General features: G+C 41.2%; 1 protein-coding gene across 2 annotated transcripts in view; it reads left to right on the plus strand.

Annotated features, from left to right (window-relative positions):
• Nucleotides 1–2,589: 2,589 nt before the first annotated feature.
• FHL5 (four and a half LIM domains 5) overlaps nucleotides 2,590–23,888 on the plus strand; it is a 105,879-nt gene continuing 84,580 nt past the window's right edge. The window contains exon 1 of one of the 2 annotated variants that reach the window (XM_073626968.1): nucleotides 2,590–2,901. Coding sequence is in view for 1 of the 2 variants with exons in the window: in XM_073626965.1 (XP_073483066.1) it covers nucleotides 23,699–23,715 (17 nt within the window). In the remaining variant the exon portion in view is untranslated. Of the gene's footprint in view, nucleotides 2,902–23,658; nucleotides 23,716–23,888 lie in introns of those variants that run through there. The other variant, XM_073626965.1, reaches the window with a different exon arrangement.

The following is a 23,888-nucleotide window of genomic DNA, read 5'->3' on the forward strand; positions in this document are numbered from 1 at the left end:
GCTTCTGCGCCCCCCCACCCCAAAGCACCTTACCCCCCTGTTGATGGGGACAAAGAACTCTTTCCGACAACCCTGGCCATTGGTTGTCGTGATCTGCGGGCAGGGGCTTATCAGAATCTGGAAGCCCCCTTTAACAAGGTGGCTCTCAGATCCCAGCCTCCCCCCTATGTGAATGGGTATCGGGTACATTGTACCCCTATCCATTCACCAAAAAAAGTAGTGTAGTGTGACAAAAGACAATAGACAGTTTTTGACAAGTCCTTTATTAAAAATGTCTTCTTCTTCCCCGCTTCTTCCTCCTCCGGGCTTCTCCCGCTTCTTCTCCGGTCTACTCCTTCTTTCTCTGGTCTTCTCCTTCTCCCGCTTTTTCTTCTGGTCTTCTTTCTCCTGTCTTCTTTGTCCGGTGTTCTTCTACCTCAGCCACCGTTCACGCCGACGACCCTCCTCCGATGCTGCATCCCGCTGATCTGTCAGCACCGATGTCAAGCATTTCTTAGATAACTATGGGTGTGGCCATCAGATGATGTCATCCAGAGGCCCCATCCTCCTCATGACATCACAAACCCATCATGCCCCGGGCAGTGAAGTCACAAGGGGGCAGGGCACCCCCCCCCCCCCCATGTTCAGGGCATGCAGTCTGGTATGGCTCAGGAGGGAGGGGCTCGCTCGTCCCGCCATTTTTTTTTTTCAATTTTGGTGTGGGTCCCCTCCGAATCCATACTAGACCCAAGGACCTGGTATGGACCGGGGGGGAGGGGCACGCTTTTTTTTTAACAATTTTTTTTTGGCTGAAAATTCTTTTTTTTTTTTTTTTCACATTCAGCTGACATTGGGGAATTCTGCAAGCAAGTGTGCTGGAGGAAGCTGAGGAGTGTATATAGACTGTACATAGAACAAACTTCAGGGACAACTTTGCCTATGGGGCTATGTTTTCCCTCAAATATAGTAGAGAAAGTAGATAGAAAGGGCCAAACTAATATAGAAATGTTTAAACCAGGGGTCTTCAAACTATGGCCCTCCAGTTGTTCAGAAACTACAATTCCCATCATGCCTAGTCATGTCTGTGAATGTCAGAGTTTTACAATGCCTCATGGGACGCGTAGTTCCGCAACAGCTGGAGGGCCGTAGTTTGAGGTTCCCTGGTTTAAAGTTTCTAAATAAAAGGCCATCGGCATAAGCTGTAAGGAGGGCTCCATAACAACAAGCAAGGTTTGTGCTGGAGGGCATCATAACCACAAGACGACCACATAACCACAAGAGAGAACTTCACTTGTGGATGATGCTAAAATTACCTGAGAGAGACCAATTTCTGCAGTCGCTCAAATAGCCAGAAACCCTGGTTGCTACAGAGATTGTGAAGCTGCTAAACCCAGACCTAAGTGACTTTTAACATATTCCTGTTGTACGCAGACCATTGTTTATGCTCATACACTAGGAAATTTAGTAGATTGTAAGCTTTAACAAGCAGGGCCCTCTGATCCCTCTTGTACCAAATTGTATTGTATGCCTTCATTTGTAAAGCACTGTACAAACTGTTGACGCTATATAAATCCTGTATAGTAATAATAATGTGTACATATGTTATATGTATATCTGTAATATTTTGTAAGTCTTGAATTATTTTCCATAAATGTACATAGTTTGTATTTACAGCACTCTCGTTTAGTAAAAACACATAATATACAACAGAGGTTTATGCTTCCTTTGTTTTACAACAAAGTTGTCAGGGCTGGGCTCAGCCCTTCCTTCTCTGAGCTGGCCGCTCAGCTGTCGGCTAATTGCCAGCTCCCATCTCTCTCCACAGTTACCCAGATGTTGTTGATTCTGCTCGTCAGTCCTGCCTACTTAAAGTCACCCAGCTCACTTGATCTCTGCCTTCGCCTTTGTCAACATCACAAAGACTTTCTCCTGCGTTCCTGTTGAAGACTTGCTCGGCTGACGTTCCTTATGGCTCCTGATCCTGCTTGCTGTACTACTACGTTTATCTCTGTCTCTCTGACATTTGCTTGGCTGACTACCCAATCCGGTTACTGAACTCTGGCTTGTTTTGACTACGCTTACTTTGTTTACTTTATTATTATTATTATTATTATTATTAAACAAGTGTGATTTAACTTGACTTCTGTCTCGGTCTGATTCATGGTTCCTGATAAAGTGACCTTAAAAGCAAAACAGGGCTTTGCTGATTATCTCCTTTAATTCAGTTTTTTACAAGATAGGCAAAAGCTGAACTTTAACATTAGTACGTATCTGAGTGCACAATACACAATTTTCATTTTTAGTAAAAGTATTTGAGTTGTAGTTCTGCTCTGAATTTAAAAGTAACCTTACATCTCAAAGTAACCGCATGTAATATTTTGATTTGTGGTTACATTAGTATGCATCAGGGAGTAGCAATTTGCTTGAAAACCTCTTCTTTATTTCATTTTATTCATGAGTTCTTTAAGTTGTAAAGTAAAAAGATATTTAAAATGAAGCATTTAGATTTAAATATAATAACAAAAGTGTAAGGGTAGCAGCACTGAGTCATATGTGTGTTTTGCTTTGCATCCATTGCACCATCAGATACACATTCCAGTGGTTACTATGACCACTGACATTCCATCAGGTTAGCCCTTTGGGTCCTGGCCGTGGTTAAAAGGAAATAGGCTGAACTTCACATTCTTCATTAAATCTATGTTACTTTCTATCATTTGCAAGTTTAGAAGCTCTACATAAACATCCTTTATTGCTGTGTGAAAAGACAGACATGGACTTGGAGAAGCTTGAAGAAACCAAATCTGCGCAAGAGCCAAAATCTGACAAGAATTGAATTACAGAACCTCTGCTCACAGACTTCAGTATGTGTCTGGGAAACGTCCCTACAAGCTTTCAGCAGCTCAGATAAGAGGAAGGACAGATGTGAGTATCTATCTTAAAAATGCTACTTGTTTATATTGAAAGAATGGATTGGGATACTATATCTTTAGAAGGTTTTCCTACATTTATATACATTTAGTGTTCTTTGACAACGTAATCTTCTAAAATATCATCCTATGATTTAGGGGTATGAAAATTGGTGAAGTTTGCTGTATGTTTGTTTAATGATCATACCTGTGGGGTTGTCTGAAAACTGGTAATTTTTTTAGACAAAATAAAAGTTTATATCATGGTATTTCTTCTGTGATGTAAAAATGTATATTGCTTAAAATTAGTAGTTATTAATCAATATTAATTTTATAGACCACAAATGTGGTTCTTTTTATTACTTCTTTTTATTTTTTATTACATGTTTTTATATTCACTATTTAAATTGCATCTCCTGAACTAGGTACTTGACTTTTAGAACTTGTTCAGACCAGCAAACCCGCTGGCTGCATGGGACTGACTGTTGAGAGGAAGAGTGTCAATCCACCAATCCTCGTACATCACACGCCAGGATTGTTTTTCTTTTTAGCTCTTTTTATTTTTTTTCTTTTATTTTTGTTAGAACTTTATTGAAAGTTCACAATATAATTTCATTAAGTTTTATCTGGGATGAAAAGGCCGCTGAGACTGATGGTATCAGTGGAGAAGAGGAATGGGGAAAGAGTTAGGAGGGAGAGAAGAGTAGAAGAGGAAAGGAGTATAGTAAGAGGAGATTGAGAGAGGAGATTTTCTTATGGCGTGATATGTTAGAAGCATAGAGCCATCAGGACCTAACCCCTTCTTTGTTCTGTTTTACCTTATGAGTCATGTCAGAATGAGAGAATATAGAGAATTGATGTTTAAAAAAGGAATTGAGTGTGATTTTGCATTTATATGTGGAAAAACATTGACATTTTAAAAAAAAATAAATTATTTTCACTGCAGGGGAGTTGGGATGCAGTAGTGCATGCAGTACTTATTTTCAACATAGTGGTGTGAACTGACTACATAGAAAACAAGGCAAACTTCCTTGTCTTTGCTGTAGGATTGTGCTGGGCAAAGCTACCCAGTGCAGCCAATGCAAATGGCATGAACGGGAGCTCAAACTTACATACAAGAATCATAATTGGTCTTAGGTTTTTAACTTATTTCTTTTGATCAAGATTGTGGGAGTGATTTACAAAAGCTGTTGTCATCAGTAGAAGCGCATGGCGAGGCACAACACACATTTCCATATTTACAAAGTGGTGCGCTGGTAACAGAGCTCGAATTCCCCATTTACTATAGCGATCTTGGCGCACAGGAGAATGCAATCTGTGCGCCACTATGGACATGGTGCACAACATCTCCAATTCAATATTGACAGAAGATGGAGGTGCCAATATTATGAGGTGATGTGAGGAAGTTTAGTAACAACTGCCCAAGTAACAAATATGTCCAGAATAGAATGAGAAAATGGAAAATTTCCTATCAAAACGTACTGTAATTTTCCTTTCCTGATAGACTCCATGGCAATAATGTGTGGGTTAGCCTCCATAACTACCCTATAGGACACCTCTCCCATAAATCTTTGCTCCGGACTATAGGCCGTGTTCCGTAGCTAGCCTACACCAGACATATGGGAGGAAACTCCTGCTGCTATGGAGTCTATCAGGAAAGGAAAATTATGGTAAGTATTTGATAGGAAATTTTCAGTTTTTCTGACACTCCATGGCAGCAACATGTGGGAAATAACTTCCTGTACACACCCGAGTGGACAAATTCTGAGCAAAGAAACTAAATTTATTTAACACCGTCAACCGACAGTACTTGCAAACCAAAATTAACAGATAAGGCAGCTGGTTCAACACAGTAGTGAGACACAAATGTGTTGATAGAAGACCAGGAAGCCGCTCTACAGATTATTTTGGAGAGACATGGCGTGAAGCTGCCCAAGAGGTCGAGATACTCCGGGCTGAAGGTGCCGTCACTGCCTCTGGAGGAGCCAAGCCCTTTGGTTTAAAAGCCCTTTGAGTGGTCTGTACGATCCATGCAGCAATGGATCTAACTGAAGCCCGCTTTCCTTTGTTTTTCCTGTGGAGAAGGATGAAAAGAAAATCCAATTGTCGAAAGGGAGCCATGACTTCCAGGTATTGTTTCAGAGTGTGACCCACATCAAGGGGATGGACATCTTGATTTTCCGTTGCTCTAAAGGTGGGAAGCACAATTTCCTGATTCTCGTGGAAAATTGTGGTCACTTTAGGATTTGACCTCAGCATGGGAATTAACAGTGCTCTGTCTGGAAAGAAAGTTAGAAAAGGCTGCTTCGAACCCAGGTTTCTTATTTCAGACACTCTTTTTGCTGAAGCAACAGCCACCAGGAAGGTGGTCTTGAGAGTAAGATCCTTCACTGAGAGCGGATTGTTGGGATCTGATCTGAGATAAGGAAGGAAATCCAGAACAAGAGGGAGGTCCCACTTGGGGAATTTTGGCTTCCTCTGAGGCCTAAGCCTGATAGCAGTGTGTGTGTGTCTGTCTGTGTGTGTCTGTGTCAAGAGAGTACATTTGGGTGTCCTTATGAAGTTTTTAACACATGTATTTTCTCTTTGTATTTTGTTTGTTATGTCTTTGCAAAACAGATGTGTTCCTCAAGATGTTGTGACTAATAAATGTTTAAATCCTTAAGAGACTGTCCGTTTGTGAGTGCAGTCCTTTTAACTCCCGTTAAATTCCTTTGAGATCAGACCTCAAAACCATATTCTGTGGTGTCTTAACCACTTCCCTAACCAGCCATAGACATATGACGTCCACAGATAGGATCTCCCATCCTGGGTGGACGTCATATGACGGCCTGGGATTCCCGGCCATCTAGGGGACGCGCGCGCGCCCGCCGCGTTGCTCGGGACCCAGTGCGTGTGCCGCGATGTCCGCCGGGCACCCGCGATGTCCGCCGGGCACCCGCGATTGCCCGTTAACCGGGCCAGACCGTGGATCTGTGTGTGTAAACACACAGATCCACGTCCTGTCAGTTGTATGGAGAGCGATCTGTGTTCCTAGTACAGCGGAACACTGATCGGTCTCCTCCCCTTGTATGTCCCCGCCCCCTACAGTTAGAAACACTCCCTTAGGAAACATATTAACCCCTTGTGTCCCCCTAGTGGTTAACCCCTTCACTGCCTGTCACATTTACACAGTAATCAATGCAATTTTATAGCATTGATCGCTGTATAAATGTGAATGGTCCCAAAATGTGTCAAAAGTGTCCGATGTGTCCGCCATAATGTCGCAGTCACGAAAAAAAATCGTGATCGCCGCTAAAAAAATAAATAAATAATTTTTTTTAAAAATGCCATAAATCTATCCCATATTTTGTAAACGCTATAACTTTTGCGCAAACCAATCAATATACGCTTATTGCAATTTTTTTTACCAAAAATATGTAGAAGAATACGTATCGGCCGAAACTGAGGAAAAAATTTGTTTTTTAAAAAAAAAATTGGGATATTTATTATAGCAAAAAGTAAAAATTATTGTGTTTTTTTCAAAATTGTCGCTCTTCTTTTGTTTATAGCGCAAAAAATAAAAACCGCAGAGGTGATCAAATACCACCAAAAGAAAGCTCTATTTGTGGGGAAAAAGGGACATCAATTTTTTGGGGTACAACGTCGCGCGACCGTGCAATTGTCGTTTAAAGTGCGACAGCTCTGAAAACTAAAAATTGGCCTGGGAAGGAAGGGGGTGAAAATGCCCTGTATTGAACCGGTTAAATTAACATACATGTGTTTTTTTGCTTTCCTTGCTCTTTTCCAAGTCCTCTTTTGTTGACCAATAAAATTTGTAGCAAATTTTTATGTTTTATGTGTTTTGTTAATAATTTGTTTTGCAGATGCATGATCAATCCAAGTAATGCATTTTACCCCCCCCCCTAAACAATTTTCATGCAACAGATTTCCCAGATGCAGCTTAACTAGGCTGATTGGCATGGCAAATACAAAGTGTGATTTGTCTAAAAGCTACTATCTTGGTGCCTTCATGGTAGCATATGCATGGATTGTGCACATGCTGCCATGGAAAGGAAAATTACAGAGAGGTATTACATTTTTCATTTTAGCACAGTGGTTCTCATCCTCAGTCCTAAAGTACCCCTGACAGGACATGTTTTGGGAATTTATCTTAAAAATGTATCCCAAATAGTTGTCCAAAATACCAGGCCATTGACTCTGACTTAAAGCACCTGTGCAAGATGAAGGTAAACCTGCAAACATGGCCTGTTAGGGGTACTTGAGGACAGGGTTGAGAACCACTGATTTAGAGCAATGAGCTAAAATCTAGCTCAAGACAATTCTATTCTAATTGTGGACATTTGAGGGAAACCAAGTGAGTGTTAGAACCCCTGCTTGTCTTTTTTAGTTTGGGCTTTGTGTCCCTTTTCTGAAAATTGTCTTCACTTCCTGTCACATAGACAAACAGGAAGTGAGGGTAAAAACCTTACTAATGTCTTTCCTTGGGGACACAAAGCTCAATCTAACTAGTGTTCCTGTTAGGCAAATTACATTCTAGCACTTTGTTGTGTACACCCCAAATTATTATGTATTTTTGGGTTTATTAAAGACAAATTCACTCTGCAATACAAGTGTACTCGCTGTAAATCTGAGAGGAAGCACTGGTGCTTTTATCATCCAATCCCGTAGAAGCAAAGATGCTGTTTTTTTATTCTCCTTGCATGTCCCCCTCAGATCTCCAGCAACTGCACTTCCAAGTGCACTTGTAGTGCAAAGTGGGTTTGCCTTTAGTAAATAAACCCCAAAGTCCAAGATACCTAATAATTTGGGGTGTACACAGCAAAATGCTAGAGTGCAATTTACCTAATGGGGAAACTATTTAGATTGACCTGTGTTTCGCTAAGGAAAGACATTGGTAGGGTTTTACCCTCACTTCCTGTCACATAGCCAAACAGGAAGTGAGGGTAAAACCCTACCAATGTCTTTCCTTAGCGACACACAGGTCAATCTAAATAGTTTCCCCATTAGGTAAATTGCACTCTATACATTTGAAAGAGAAACTGGCAAAATTTGGGAGGTGTCTTCACCCTATCAGGGGTGCAGACATCCCCAAAAACTGACAAGACTTCTAATCCCTCTGCACTCTATCCCCAAGCAAAAATAGGAAAGGATTTCATTTAGCTTAACTTTGCAAAGACACATTCCTAATTTCAACTGTGATGCATGTCAATAGCACATTTAGACTTTGTTTAATAGAAAACACCAGTTGCCTTTCACTATAAACATTTGTTAGTCCAGTCCTGGAAATCTGCATCTGCTTTACTATTAATTTCCATAATAATTGGGTTCCTGCAGCTACCCTGTTTCCCCGAAAATAAGACCTAGCGTGATTGTTGGTGATGGCTGCAATATAAGCCCTACCCCCCAAATAAGCCCTACCCTGCTTCCCTGAAAATAAGCCCTACCCTGAGAAGAAGACCTACAAGGACTTTGACTAGGGCTTATTTGGGGGGTAGGTCTTATATTGCAGCAATCACCGACAATCACGCTAGGTCTTATTTTCGGGGAAACAGGGTAGATGTGCCAAATGCATCTATATGCATGACCGCTGTGTATGTGAGATGTGCAACTGCTGTGTGCATGGAGGTATGTACCTGTGGCACATATCTGGTTCCCGGAAGCGGTGGCCAGCACACAGGAATGACATCACGCCCCTCCAGGAAGTTGCTTGTACTGCTGCTAATTTCTTCCCACCACCATGTCCCGCTCACTGTTGTCTGAGGAAAAGATGATCCTTAGTTGCAAGTTAAGATAATTTTTTATTTATTTTTACATGGGGTGGTGTTTGTGTGGGTCATGTGTGTATGTCTAAATGATTTGGCCTCAAAACACACAACTACTTCCTGTGTACAGATTCACTTCCAAGCCAATGTATATTGCTTCCTGCTTCAATGTGTGTGTATATATTGATATATCTATAGATGTAGGTTCTTGTGTGCACCAGCAGAGAGAAGTTGGGTAGATGCCACACACTGGAGGCATAATAATGATCTCTGTACAACTCGATATTTAGGCAAAATAGGTAAAAGGAAGACGCACTTGAACAATTATTTCAAATTATAGGAAATCAAACAGGCTCTTGCACTAAATCTAATTTAGTTAAGATCTAACTGATTGTAGTGTATGGTCACCTTTAACCACTTAAGCCCCGGAAGATTTGGCTGCTTAATGACCAGGCCATTTTTTGGGATTCGGCACTGTGTCGTTGTAACTGACAATTGCGCGGTCGTGCGACATTGTACTCAAACAAAATTTACGTCCCTTTTTTCCCACAAATAAAGCTTTCTTTTGGTGGTATTTGATCATCTCTGTGGTTTTTATTTTTTGCGCTATAAACAAAAAATGAGCGACCATTTTGAAAAAAACACAGTATTTTGTACTTTTTGCTATAATGAATATCCCCAATTTTTTTTTAAAAAAGCAATTTTTTTCCTCAGTTTAGGCCTATATGTATTCTTCTACATATTTTTGGTAATAAAAATCGCAATAAGCGTATATTGATTGGTTTTCGCAAAAGTTATAGCGTCTACACAATATGGGATAGATTTATGGCATTTTTATTACTATTTTTTTTTTTTACTAGTATTGGTGGCAATCTGCAATTTTTATCGGGACTGCAACATTATGGCGGACACATCGGACACTTTTGACACATTTCTGAAACCATTGACAATTATACAGCGATCAGTGCTATAAAAATGCACTGATTACTGTGTAAATGTCACTGGCAGGGAAGGAGTTAACACTAGGGGGCGATCAAGGGGTTAACTGTGTTCCCTGACTGTGTGTTCTAACTGTGGGGGGATGGGACTGACTATAGGAGATGATAGATCGTGGTTCCTAGCTATTAGGAACTCACAACCTGTCTCTCCTCACAGAACAGGGATTTGTATGTTTATACACACACGTCCCTGTTCTGCCTCTCGTGCCCACGATCGCGCTTGGATCATGCCGGCTGCAAGCATCGGCACCCCCGCAATGCAGCGGGCGCGCTACGACGGTTCGCGGGATCCTGCCGACCTGCCGCAGTATAATGATGGTGGCTGGTCAGCAAGTGGTTAAAGATCAAGATTTGAAAATATTAATTTATTGGGTTTAGAAACACTTCTCTCTTTGTAATGTATTGAAAGATGTGGGTAAAAAAAGAAAAAAACACATTTCAAAGATATATTAGAAGAGACAGGAATGAGATTAGCATCAAAAGGGTTAATTAACCTACTAATTGCCTAACAAGACACATCCAATGAGATGAAATTAACCAATTGTATTGGGCGTGCACTATTATCAATGAGCTAACCGCAGTTACCCTAGCGACAGTTGCTGTTTACATATGCGGGTATAGATTATCGCTATTTGCGCTTCAATATGCACTGGTTCGCACGTTCGATTAATGACTTTTCCGGTGTACCAATTAATGTATGAACTGGTGCAGTGCCTTCTTCTTAGTAAATCACCCCCTATGATTACAGATTTAAACTGCTGTGACTTTCAGCTTAGAGTTATCAGCACAATGGTTTTATTTATTAGGTTCAATAAATTATGATTTTATTTATCTAGATCATATTTATCTGTATTTATTGCTAGTATTAATACAGTGCTTAGGTATTGCACATTGCTCTGTAGATGCACAGATCATTTCCTGTTCTCTGAAAAAACTTACATTCTGACGTGTCTTCCACACTCATTTGCACACTAGGAGCAATTTGGGGGAAAGCCAATTACCCTAAAAGTTTCCTGGTTGTCGAATGAAAACCAAAATGCCAAGTAGGCAGGGGGACATACAAGTCCTTGCTGATTTTTTCCCAGGTGGGATTCAGACATTAAGGCTGGCCATACAGTAAACAATTTTCTTGTACAACTTTCTAAACACTTTTAATTTGTATGCAATCAGGCAAGCCCTTGCACTACATAGTTGAAGGTAAATCTAAAGAAAATTGAACAGGAAAATTGTATGGTGTATGGCCAGCTCAAGTTTAGGTGTTACATTTTAACAGCAAGGTTTACTGTAATAATATGTTAAGTTTAGGAGACAGGTTAAGGTTAACAGTTGGGATTAGTGGTTAGTTTAAAGCGTGCTTGTTAGCAAACAATTTACTAAAGTGACCAGAGCGATACAGTGCAGGCACATATATACGGTAGATAGGAAGGAGAAAGGTTCCCTTAACAATACCCAGATTGCAATAGTCTGATTTTCAGAGGTGCCCAGACTCATACCAGTTATGGAAGATACATACCTGAATTTTATAGCTCCGGCCATTTTTTTTTTCAACAAAGTAAGAGAAGGGTAAGTTTTGGCACTGTTTGGTGTTAAAGTTTAGAACTGGGTTATTCTTGAGCTAAACGTTTTAAGAGGCTGAACTTGTTTGGTGCAGTTATACTTATTGTAGCCCCCCTTCTCCCGCCAGTCATATGCTTACCTGTCCCCAATTCAGCAAGATATCACCATCTAGGCCGCACAGCCTCTTATTGACATAACACTGGTCTGCACATGCGCTCAATATTCTTATTCAGTGGAGCGTTAATCCAGTGTACAAGATAGTATTTGAGAGTGCTGCATAAGAACTAATGAGAGGCCAAAGCACATGCACTGGAAAAGCATGAAAGATTTTGGCAAGAGGCTGTGTGGCCCCAATATTTGGCTGAATCAGGGACAGGTAACTATAACAATGGGGGGATCACCAATATACAATAAGTTTAAAGTGGTTGTAAACCCTTACAGACCACTTTTCCCTACAGGTAAGTCTAGATTAAGGCTTACCTGTAGGTGCAAGAAATATCTCCTAAACCTACACAGTTTAGGAGATATTTGCAAAAGACAGGAACTGATGTCTACGGCGCATGTGCCGTAGACAACTGTGCGCATGCGCACTGAGCGTGCCGTCTCTAACGGCGATCGTGCCGTTAGTGGCGGCTCCCGAACACATGTGTGGGAGTGACTTCATCGCTGCTCCGGCCAATGACAGCGCTAGAGCCGCGATACCCGGAAGGAAGATGGGCGCTTCGTGAAAGAGGGGACAGTGGTGACATCGCAGGCTCCTGTGTCAGGTAAGTGACACATAATGGGCTACAATGCGATGCATAGCAGGAAGCTCACCGGGCATGGGTTGGACTGGCATAACTGGTGCAGAGTCCGACTGAATAGTATCGCCAGGTGTAGAGACTATCTCAATCGCATCACAGGATGTACTGGAACTTGCGGATAAGTTAGCCCGGCTGTGCGTCCAAGGGAGTTTAGGGACAGGCAAAGGTAAATGGTTATGCAAACTGGAGTGAATGATCGGCTCAGGTTCATAGGTGGGCTCCTCATCCAGAGTGCCACATGATCTAGAGTGCATCAGTCTGACTATTGCAGGACACATCCCAGAAATCGCTATATACAGCAGGAAGAGTAGAAGATACTGGGATGGTGGCAACAGGAAGTTTCTCTTTTGGGGTAAACTTGAGTAGACAGGAAGAGGAACAGGAGGAACCCCAAGCCAGGATCTGTCCAGCAGTCCAGTCAAATGTGTGGAAATTTGAGCTGTAACCAGGGAAGACCTGATATGATAGGAGATGAAGCCTTAGGTAAGACAAGGAAAGATAACCACTCCTGGTGGAGTATCCCTACCGACATCTTAACAGGGAGGGTCTGGAAGCGGATAGGGCCCCCTGGGAGAACAGTGCCATCAATCGCCAAGACCACCAATGGCGTTGTAAGTGGCAAAATGGTAAATGTCATGGAAGATGCAGTTTCTCAATCCTTGAAATTGCCAGTGGCTCCGGAATCCAGATGAGCCGAGACCGAACGAGAGGAAGCGCCGACATAAGGTAATACAGAAAGGAGAAGGCGAGAAGGTGAAGGTGATATCTCAGGGTCTAATACTCCACCTTTCAGATGTATTAGCCCCAAACATTTTTCCGGACGAAGAGAACAAGTGTCACGAAAATGAACTTTCACCCCACAGTAGAGGCACAGGCTCAGAGTTCTGCACCTAGCGGGTTCTTCGGGAGAAGCTCAGCTGCATAGGTTCCTCAGGAGGCTGGGGGTGCTCCTCAGATCGAAGAGAAGGGACAGGGAGCTCAGGCTGCCTAAAGAATGGGGAGTGCTGGCGTCTTTTTTCCAGGGCCTTCTCCTGAAAGCGAATATTGATCTGGTTACACAAGGTGATGACACCGTTCAAATCAGCAGGGAGGGATCTTCCTGCTAATTCATCCTTCACTCTATCAGAGAGGCCATGTAAAAAGGTTGCAACTAGGGCCTCATTATTCCAGCTCAATTAAGCTGTGAGGATACGGAACTGAAGAGCATACTGTTTCACAGAAGTGGACTCTTGACGAAGACGTAAAAGAGCGCTGGCCGCTGAGGAGACACGACCCAGTTCCTTCAGGATATTCCGAAAAAGTTTCAAGAAATCAGATAGGCTAGAAACCACTGGATCATTCAGTTCCCACAGAGGAGCAGCTCAGGCTAATGCCTCGCCGGACAGGAGGGATATAATATAGGCTACCTTCGCCCGATCGGACAGGAAGTTTTGAGGCCGGAGTTCAAAATGAATTGTGCACTGGCTAAGGAACCCCCTGCAGGCTTTGAAGTCCCCAGAGAAGCAGCCCAAAGCTGGCAGTTGTAATGAATGTGTGGCTGCGACTGGTGCGATAGGTGCAGCAGCAGATAGCGGTTGAGGTTGTTGAACCGGAGATGCTAATGAGCCCTGAACTTGTTCAAAACGGGAGGCCCTGTAATGGATCATCTGCAAGAAGCGGCACGTCAGCCGGGTCCATGGCTGATTAAACTGTCAGGTTACCTGAGACCAGGTGACAGATGCACTCCGTAGGAGTCGGAAGTGCACCGCTAAGATAGTGGACCCTAGGACTGACTGCTGCGGATAGTACCCAGAGAGGTTCAGAAAGCAGGTCTACTGGATCACTAACACAGATTCCAGTGGGGGCTAGAGCATAAATTCCCCAGGGCACGGAATCTAAGAGCCAGCTGGTGTTCACCAGAGCCTCTAGTGGTGAGGATGGACTGCGCTGCAGTCTGGCTGCAGGTCGCGGCCCCTAGGGTCTCACAGCTCACGCTCACGGTAGATTACAGGAGAAGGAAACAGCAGGCTGGAACAACAAGGATAGTAAAGGGATAAGGCAGAGGTCAGGGCGACTAGCAGACAGGAACAACAGAGTACACGCCAAAGGTTCAGGGTCACTGGCAAACATAGATAGTCGGGGACACGCCAAAAGGTCAGGGTCACGAGCAGACAGGAATAGTCGGCAACATGCCAAGATTGGTAACAGAAACAAACGAAGAGCACACGGCAAGCAGGAAGCCAAACACACAATGAATACACAATGGTTGATCAGCAAGGTTGGCTTGCAATGTACAGGTTAATATAGTGTTCCTAATTAGAGGCTAATTAGAGGCTGAGGTGGAGCAATGCTGAGGGAAGATTATATAAGCAGTCAGGTGAGAGTGGCTGGCCTCTAAAGGTGAACACATGGAGGATGCCATCATCCACATACAGAAATAGAATGGGCAATGTAAATTAAACAGTGTGTGTTTAGTGTCACTTTATTAATGGTATGGACAATGTTTCTGTTATGACAGGTTCACTTTAAAGGAATGTTTTCACAGCTTAACCATGTGCTTTTGAACACAATTAATGAATGTGCTTTTGAACACAATTCAATGGCCTCATCCCTGTAAACTTTCTGCATTTGGGTAATACGTCCGTATGCCATATGTGATAAGTATTGGCTTATACCCATAAGTACAGTGGAACCTTGGTTTTTGAGTTAATGGGGGTTTTGAAAGACGAGCAACTCTCCAACGCCCCCCCCTCCCCTCTGGTCACATGCGGTATTGCATGCAATAGAAGTCAATGCGGAACAAATTATCTTCATTTCCATTGACTTCTATGGGGAAGCTTGCTTTGATATGCGAGTGCTTTGGATTACAAGCATTCTCCTGGAACGGATTATGCTCGTAATCCAAGGTTTCACTGTATTGGTTTATACCCATGTCCATGCATGGCCATTCATGTGGTACTGTATGCAGCACCTGGGTTCATGGGATGCAGAAAAAAAAAGTTATGTTGTAAACCCCTAATGTAAACCTTTGCATGAAGCTTTAAATTGTCCAGTATACTTGAATGTTTAAATGAGGATACAGAATTTCAAGCAAGCTGCTTGCTGTGGGGGCAGGAGGGAGGGGCCAGGAGCCCCGGTGAGTGACCCGAGAAGAGGAAGATCTGGGCTGCCCTGTGCAAAACCATTTCACAGAGCAGGTAAGTATAACATGTTTGTTATTTTTAAAGAAAAAAACAAAACAAAACTTTAGTATCACTTTAAATACTGTTTAAAAAATAACAAAATCTATTATAATACATTTCAATGATCTGCTACAGAGCAATATTGAGAGAGTGAGAAGTAAGCAAGCAATGAAGACAATCAGTCTATCATTGAAAATACAGGCTGGAAAAGCACAGTGATGAGCTTGTCAAGGTACTGCTGCTTCTTCATTGTGCAGTTGGCAGGTTGAAGGATACTACTACTAAGACTAAGGGAGGAAGCTATTTTCTCCCATGATCACCCATTACATTGATGATCACCATCACCAAGATTTCTAGGAAAGAAGGTTATTGAACTGTGTACATGGATGAAGCAGGACAGATCCTTTGGATGCAATTTATTATCAAATAGCTAAATGCTCATGCATTTCGGCCGATGAGGCCTTCATCAAAGCTATGATAGCTTTATTGGCTGAAACGTGGTAACTTCTTTGTCATGACTGTATTTTCCCTGTTTGGTAGTAAATTGCATCCAAAGGATCTGCATCCGAGTGCTAGCTCTTTCTGTGGTATTTGCATTTATGATGGCCTGGAGGAGCCAAATCTGTGCACCCGTGTTCCATCCCCTCTAAATTGGGTGGAGGGGGTTGAGCACTTCCATTTGGTGTGTTGCCTATAAAAGAAGCCCTGAGGTTATGATTTCTGCAAGTTATTATATCTTAGTGTACTTTGAGCTTCAACTGTCTTTTTTTCTTCCAAAGTGATAATCCAATTATGTAAATTGCAAACTGGTCTTATTCCTGTTGTTGTATAACATTCCTGGAGTGAGGTTGTGTTCCAATGGAAAACATGGTAGGAGATAAGCAGGCAGTTAGTCCCGTTTACTTGCCATAAAACAGATTTTTAATCAAACAAAATTCAGCTATGTTACAGGGATCTTTGTAGGATGCACATATTATATAAAATAGGTTATCATCCTTTGGATGATAGTAATGTTGTATGTAGGAGCTCTTCTTCTGTTGCTGTTTTGATGCTGCATGTTCCTTATATGATATTGTCATCATCCTCATACACAGAGGCAAATTCCTTAAGCATGTAACAGAAGTAGTTAATAACATGCAAGATACATTTCATTACTTCTCAATTGGATTTTGCTAGGACCACACTGTAAAAATCTACTTATAGCTCAGCATTTGGCTCTGATGCAGAGAGATGATCTGTGTCAATTTCATTTACTTGTGATGTGTCACAGTCTATTTTATACCTAGGAGTTCCATTATGTACTGCAGTGACTGAACAGGAAAATGTGACAGGGAATGATGCTCTGGGCTTCTCAGTTCTGCACACCCTACCTGTGATAACAGCCGCACTACAGATGTGCCAAGCTTGCCACTGAATATTTGCCATGGCTTACGGGGAAGCATATTCATAGACTGAACTGAACTCATACTTTCCCAGCAGTTTATTATATGTCTTGCTACAGTAGGTCTCAGAATGCATGGAATGTTCCCACCATATTTATTTTTCAGTGAGCAGTCTATGACTGGTGCCAACATTTTAACATATTGTCAGGGGACATGTCACATTGCAGGAGGTTTAGAGTATAGTAGCTTGTGCAGTACTGTGCAGTGGAAACATGCTGCACTACAGTTACAATTAAAAAAACAGAAAATGCTGTATGCATTAAAAAAAATAAAAAAATACTTTAAGATATTTGTAGGTAAATTTTTATCATAAAGTTCTTCTTTTCATTTTATTTGCTAAAAATCCCACTAGCAATTATTTCATACCAAATCAGTCATAATCTGTTATTTTCTTGCCATATTTTGTTTTTTGCCACTGAAAATTTGCCACTGGTAGTGTTTGGTGTGTGGCTTGCAATGCCGAAAAAAAAGTGTTATAAAAATAAACATTCTGAGCTCACTCATGTACGAGAACAGATTCAAGAACACTCCTTATTTCAAGCTAAAAACAAACTCATGAGAGCCACAGATCATTTTATTAATTTGGGGATAAATGTAGTTGGCCGCTCATGCTTTGTCTACACCTACAGGCTCAAAGATATATTCATCCTTGTAAATGGCCAACACTTTCTGTGCCTTCTTTGGCACCCTTTACAATTTTCAACCCACGTCCCCTACCAGGTCTGCCACCGATAAATCTGCTGCAACTGCAAACTACCTCAGAGATGGCATTTTGCCCTCTCTCACAGAAGAGGAAATTGACTCTTTCTCCCCAACCCATTTCCTCTGAGGAATTTGCAATGGCAAATTTACATATGATCCTATGATCCCGTTAAAGCACGTATGATCCAAACATGGATCATACATGCTTTAACAAATGTCTAACCCCGTTTGCTGAAGGACCCATACATAAATCCCTCTCTGCCTCTTACTGTATCCTGCTGGACTTATTTTCCCAGCAGAATCCTCCACACAAAAGGGTGAGGGGCCTGAACACAACATTTACAGAAGATCAAAATAACTGCTGACTCTTTTTTGCTCATAATTCTTCCCTATGTAGCAAATACCAAGAAACCACATATGAAATCCTGACACAGTGGTATCAGACCCCCCTTTGATGGCCCGTCTATCCTGGCAGTCTTGTTTCCTTGACACAGCCTTTAGTGCTGGAGATGCAGTGCCCAGGTCGGCACGATACTCCACATTTTCTGGGAATATCTGGCCTTTTGGGCAACAAGTCTTGCAGATTGTACAAAAACTTACGGATTTCTCCCTTTTTGACAATCCCATGGCAGTGCTCCTCAACTTAAGCCTTATGTCAAGTAGGAGATACCGTAAGTCCCTACTAAAACATTACTGAACCCTGCCAGAGTCTGCATACCCAGCATGTGAAAACAACAATCTCCACCCACCATTTTTCAATGGTTTGCCAGGGTGAATGACATTCAACAAATGGAACACGTGATTGCTACCCTCAGAGACAAAATGGAGGAGCACAATACAGGATAATATTGGGAGTTGTATTCTGATGAATCCTACCCTGTAGTCATTCAATGCTGTGGAGCCAACTTGTGGTACTGCCATCCCGCCTTGGTATCCCCCCTCATCCTCTCCTTCCATGCCCTCTGTCCCTCACCCCCCACTGTTTTTGTTCTATGCCCCGCTCTCTTCTTCATCTCTCTCCTTGTTTCCCTACCCCATATAGATGCCTTAGAGTGTTATTTTTCCTGTTAAAAATCTTTAAAAAATGGTGAACTGTGTGTGTTGTTAACATGGGTATGTTTACACTACTATCTCACTTATACCACCTGAACTACCAGCTACCACGGTGTTTAAAGACTTCCTGATGTCTAATAGTCCTACTTTGGGTACAAGCCCCTAAGGTACAAGCTGTTACCTAATAGTGTTGCAAAGAATCTTTTACCATTTTATTTCTTGTTTATGTTATGGACCTAACAAGTAACCTTGTAACCCTAAAATATAACCATATCTTTAACCCCTTATGGCAGGCCTACCTTATCAGCACAAAAAGCATTGTTAACAAATTCTTATATCCTTGCATGCACAGAATTTTAAATGTTATCTGGACACTAAACAATAAAATAATGATATGCTACATAGACCATCTTGCTTACCTTACATGTTTTATATCCTACCTCTATTTTACTGCTAACTGATTTATTTAGGACAACATACAGTATTTCCTAGCAACTAGTCTGAAATCTAGTTGGTTACTGCACTGTGCCCATTCTCCAAGTCTTTGTACTGCCTTTCAGAATAAATCTGCAATACGAGTATGTTTGGAGACTTTTACAATCTGTGCTTCATAACAGCAGCATTCCACCTACAGATATTAAGCCAACATTTGGCAACAGAACAAAGTAAATGCATGAATAACCCAACAGGCTTAGATTTTTTTTTCTATCTGATTTTTAACAAAAAGGTCAATATCTTAAACAATGTTGCACATGTTGGTATCCCTTTGTCTCTGGCTGTGTTCATGTTTCATATTTGCTCTATCATGTTAGGTAAATTTTGATAGAGACTGGAATATGTACCCTCTGACCACCAAAACGTTATACCTGTTCTTTTTAGAACCTTTAGCACTGGAGCTCTCCATATTTTCAGCAAAAGGATGAGCTCTATAATCACTTATCACTACTGTGCATTTACCATTACTGAACCTATACAAATAGTGTTCTCTTGTATTAGTAGAGGTGCTTTAAAAAAATTGCTGATAACAGTCTCATCTTGTTTAGTAACAAAAAAAATCTAACCTTTAGTATTCTGTACTTAAAATCTGCTCAGGCATGCCACAGAAGAGAAATACGAAGATAGGTATGAAGAAAACCTAGTTTGAGGATCAGCGCTGCTGTTTTACCAAAATCAGTGCAAAGCATCTGGAGCATGTCCTATTTTGATGATGTACACCAAACTACGGCCCTCCAGCTGTTGCGGAACTACACATCCCATGAGGCATTGTGAAACGCTGACATTCACAGACATGGCTAGGCATGATGGGAATTGTAGTTCCTGAACAACTGGAGGGCCATAGTTTGAAGACCCCTCATGTACACTGTGCTCAGTATAGTAAAACTAAGTGCAGGTATAAACTGCCACTGGTCCTATTTAGACTGCACATATACAGGCAAGTGGTGTTTCCTTTGAACATTGCTTGTACTGTAAATACTGGGCTATGAGGTTGTGTGGGGGTATATATATATATATATATATATATATATATATATATATATATATATACTGTACATACACATACCGCCCAACATTTTGAGAGGGAATGAGGGACACCTACTAACAAACGTATGTAGGCATAGGACACGCCTCCTGCCACACCATCCTAAAGGAGAATTAACCAAAAAGAAAGGTTCATTAAATCCACAAGAATTTTTTTTAACCACTACTATTCCTTTATACTGGCTTTTAAAATGTACAAATGCAGCAATTTAGAAATTGGATGAAAGGTTTAGCGCTGGGAAACACTTTTTGAAAGATAAAAAGTACATTTTATATACAACTATATAGATCAGATCAAAATGAGGGACAAATGAGGGGGAAGAGGGACATTGTTCCAAATCAGGGACAGTCCCTCAAAATCAGGGACAGTTGGGAGCTATGCCAATAACACACACACACACACTGTATACATATCTTCTATTAGATAGCAGATGCATTTTCACATAAAGTAACTTGTTCTGGGTCCTTCAAGACTGCTCATTTTTCTTAACGGGCAGGAAGTCTGCTGAAATGTTTTGCCTGTTCATTTTACTGGTTTATCTAAAAATAGACTTTAGAAAACATGACAAAGCTGGAAAAAGGGAATGCAATGGACAAGTAGTCCCTGGGGGTTTGTGGTTTTTGTAGCAGTTTTTATTTTTATTTTTGCTTTACTGTTTTATACAATAAACAAGTACTTGTGTGTGCCTTAACGTTTTATGAAACATAATTTGATGATATTTTTTTCTGAAATCATGATAAGAAAAAAAGTTTAGTATATAGAAAGATTACATTTACTCTTATCGTTCATTTTATTGCCTTCCTAAATGCTATTAGTAAAATAGTGCTGGAACATGTGTTTTCTCATTGCACTGCCATATACTGCAGCAATCTAAACATCTTTATAATAGATAGATAGATAGATAGATAGATAGATAGATAGATAGATAGATAGATAGATAGATAGATAGATAGATAGATAGATAGATAGATAGATAGATAGATAGATAGATAGATAGATAGAGATATATATAATTATAATGTTTTTTTTAATTCTTTGGTCTTGCATTTGAGTTTAATATTTATTTTATTTTTAAAATCAGATATATTTGTGATTGCAACTAAAATCTGTCAGCTCTGATATCTATATATAATTCAATCCCTACTTTTTGTTTTATAAAAAAAAATATAGGTAGGTAAATGTTGGAATGTCTAACTTTTTATTTCTTCCATTGAAGAACTCCCTTCTTACATTTTATTCCTGTGACACTTGGACAAGATATGTTGGGAATATTACCAACACAGAAAAGTACAGAGGGCAAAAAAAAAAAGACAGAAGTTGTAACATTTACCATAGCTCCCAACTGTCCCTGATTTGGAACAAAGTCCCTCTGTCCCGCTGTCCTCCCAATTTGTCCCTCATTTTGGTCTCATCTTATATAGTTGTATATAAAATGAACATTTTCTCTTTTAAAAAGTGTTTCAGTGCTAAACCTTTCATCCAATAAATTAATTGCTGCATCAGTAGATTTCAAAAGCCAAGGTAAAGGAATAGTAATGGTAAAGAACTTGTGGGTTTAACTAATCATTTTTTAAAAACATAATTCTCCTTCAAAGGGGCGTGGCAGAGGGTGTGTCTTATGCCTATATACTTTTGCTAATAGTTGTCCCTCGTTCCCATCTCAAAAAGTTGGGAGGTATGTTTACCCAATGAAAGAAGGTGTTATTGTTGCTTTGTCCATAACTATGGAGAAGAATTCCCATAATTTCTTGTTGCTTTGTCCATAACTATGGAGAAGAATTCCCATAATTTCTTGTTGCTTTGTCCATAACTATGGAGAAGAATTCCCATAATTTCTTGTTGCTTTGTCCATAACTATGGAGAAGAATTCCCATAATTTCTTGTTGCTTTGTCTCCCTGTCAGAAGACATGAACTTCCCAAAATGGACACTGGCTTCAAAATGTACCCACTTTATCCAAAGCAAAAAAACCTTTGTCTAAAGTCTTAATGTACACTATATTGTCAAAAGTATTGCAACGCCTGCCTTTAAATGCACATGAACTCTAATGGCATCCCAGTCTTAGTCTATAGGGTTCAATATTGAGTTGGCCCACCCTTTGCAGCTATAACAGCTTCAAATCTTCTGGGAAGGCTGTCCACAAGGTTTAGGAGTGTGTCTATGGGAATGTTTGACCATTCTTCCAGAAGCGCATTTGTGAGGTCAGGCACTGATGTTGAACGAGAAGGCCTGGCTCACAGTCTCCGCTCAAATTCATCCCAAAGGTGTTCTATCAGGTTGAGGTCAGGACTCTGTGCAGGCGAGTCAAGTTCCTCCACCAGAAACTCACTCATCCATGTCTTTATGGACCTTGTTTGTGCACTGGCGTGCAGTCATGTTGGAACAGGAAGAGGCCATCCCTAAAGGGTTCCCACCAAGTTGGGAGCATTAAATTGGCCTAAATGTCTTGGTATGCGGACACCTTAAGAGTTCCCTTTACTGGAACTAAGGGGGCAAGCCCAACTCATGAATAACAAACCCCACACCTTAATCCCCTCTCCACCAAATGATTTGGAGGGGTGACCCAATAATTTTGGTAATATAGTGTGAATGAGCGAGTTTGGGGTGGAGGAACTTGACTGGCCTGCACAGAATCCTGACCTCAACCCCATAGAACACTTTTGGGATGAATTAGTGGGCCAGTGCACAAACAAGGTCCATAAAGACATGGATGAGTGAGTTTCTGGTGGAGGAACTTGACTCGCCTGCACAGAGTCCTGACCTCAACCTGACAGAACACCTTTGGGATGAATTAGAGTGGAGACTGAGAGCCAGGCCTTCTTGTCCACATCAGTGCCTGACCTCACAAATGTGCTTCTGGAGGAATGGTCAAACATACCCATAGACACACTCCTAAACCTTGTGGACAGCCTTCCCGGAAGAATTGAAGCTGTTATAGCTACAAAGGGTGGGCCAACTCAATATTGAACCCTACAGACTAATGCCCTGTACACACGATCGGACATTGATTGGACCTTCCGACAACAAAATCCATCTGATTTTTTCCGACGGATGTTGGCTCAAACTTGTCTTGCATACACACGGTCGCACAAAGTTGTCGGAAAATCCAATCGCTCTGAACGTGGTGACATAAAACACGTACATCGGGACTATAAACGAGGCAGTAGCCAATAGCTTTCGTCTCTTCATTTATTCTGAGCATGCATGGCACTATGTGCGTCAGACAAGTGTATACACAATCGGAATTTAAACGATCGGATTTTGTTGTCGGAAAATTTTATATCCTGCTCTCAAACTTTGTGTGTCGGAAATTCCGATGGAAAAAGTCCGATGGAGCCCACACACAATCAGAATTTCCAACAACACAATCTGATCGCACTTTTTCCGTCGGAAAATCTGACCGTGTGTACAGGACATAAGACTGGAATGTCAATAAAATTCATATGCGGCAGGCGTCACAATACTTTTGGTAATATAGTGTATGTGGGTATATGCCCTAAGGAGCTTCAACTGAATAACCTGAATATTTTCTAAGGCCCACAACAAAACCAATAATTCTGTGTCTGACAAGTCTTATGGCCCGTACACACGATCCGAATATCGTACGACCGATCGTACGACCGTTCTCACTTAATAGTCGCAATTAGGAATTGAATAGCTAAATAAAGTCACGAAAATTCTCGTACGACAGACAAAAAAATCAGAAGTGATGTTATGTGTTGTAATGTATTTGTATTGTATTTTCGGACGACAACTATACCGACTAAATGAAAATCGTACAATCTGGAATCGAATGAGGAACATTTTCGGGTATGTCCGATCGAATAATATCGGATGAACGGTCGTGATCGGCTGTCGAAAGTAGTGTACACACGATCTGAATATCGTACGATCCATCCTCGGATGACTGTTTTCGTACGATATTCGGATTGTGTGTACGGGCCATTATACTGTAATGTGTTTGTGCAAGTGTGCACTGCTGG

Source organism: Aquarana catesbeiana, linkage group LG04 (assembly GCF_042186555.1).
Source record: "Aquarana catesbeiana isolate 2022-GZ linkage group LG04, ASM4218655v1, whole genome shotgun sequence".
NCBI lineage: Eukaryota > Metazoa > Chordata > Amphibia > Anura > Ranidae > Aquarana > Aquarana catesbeiana.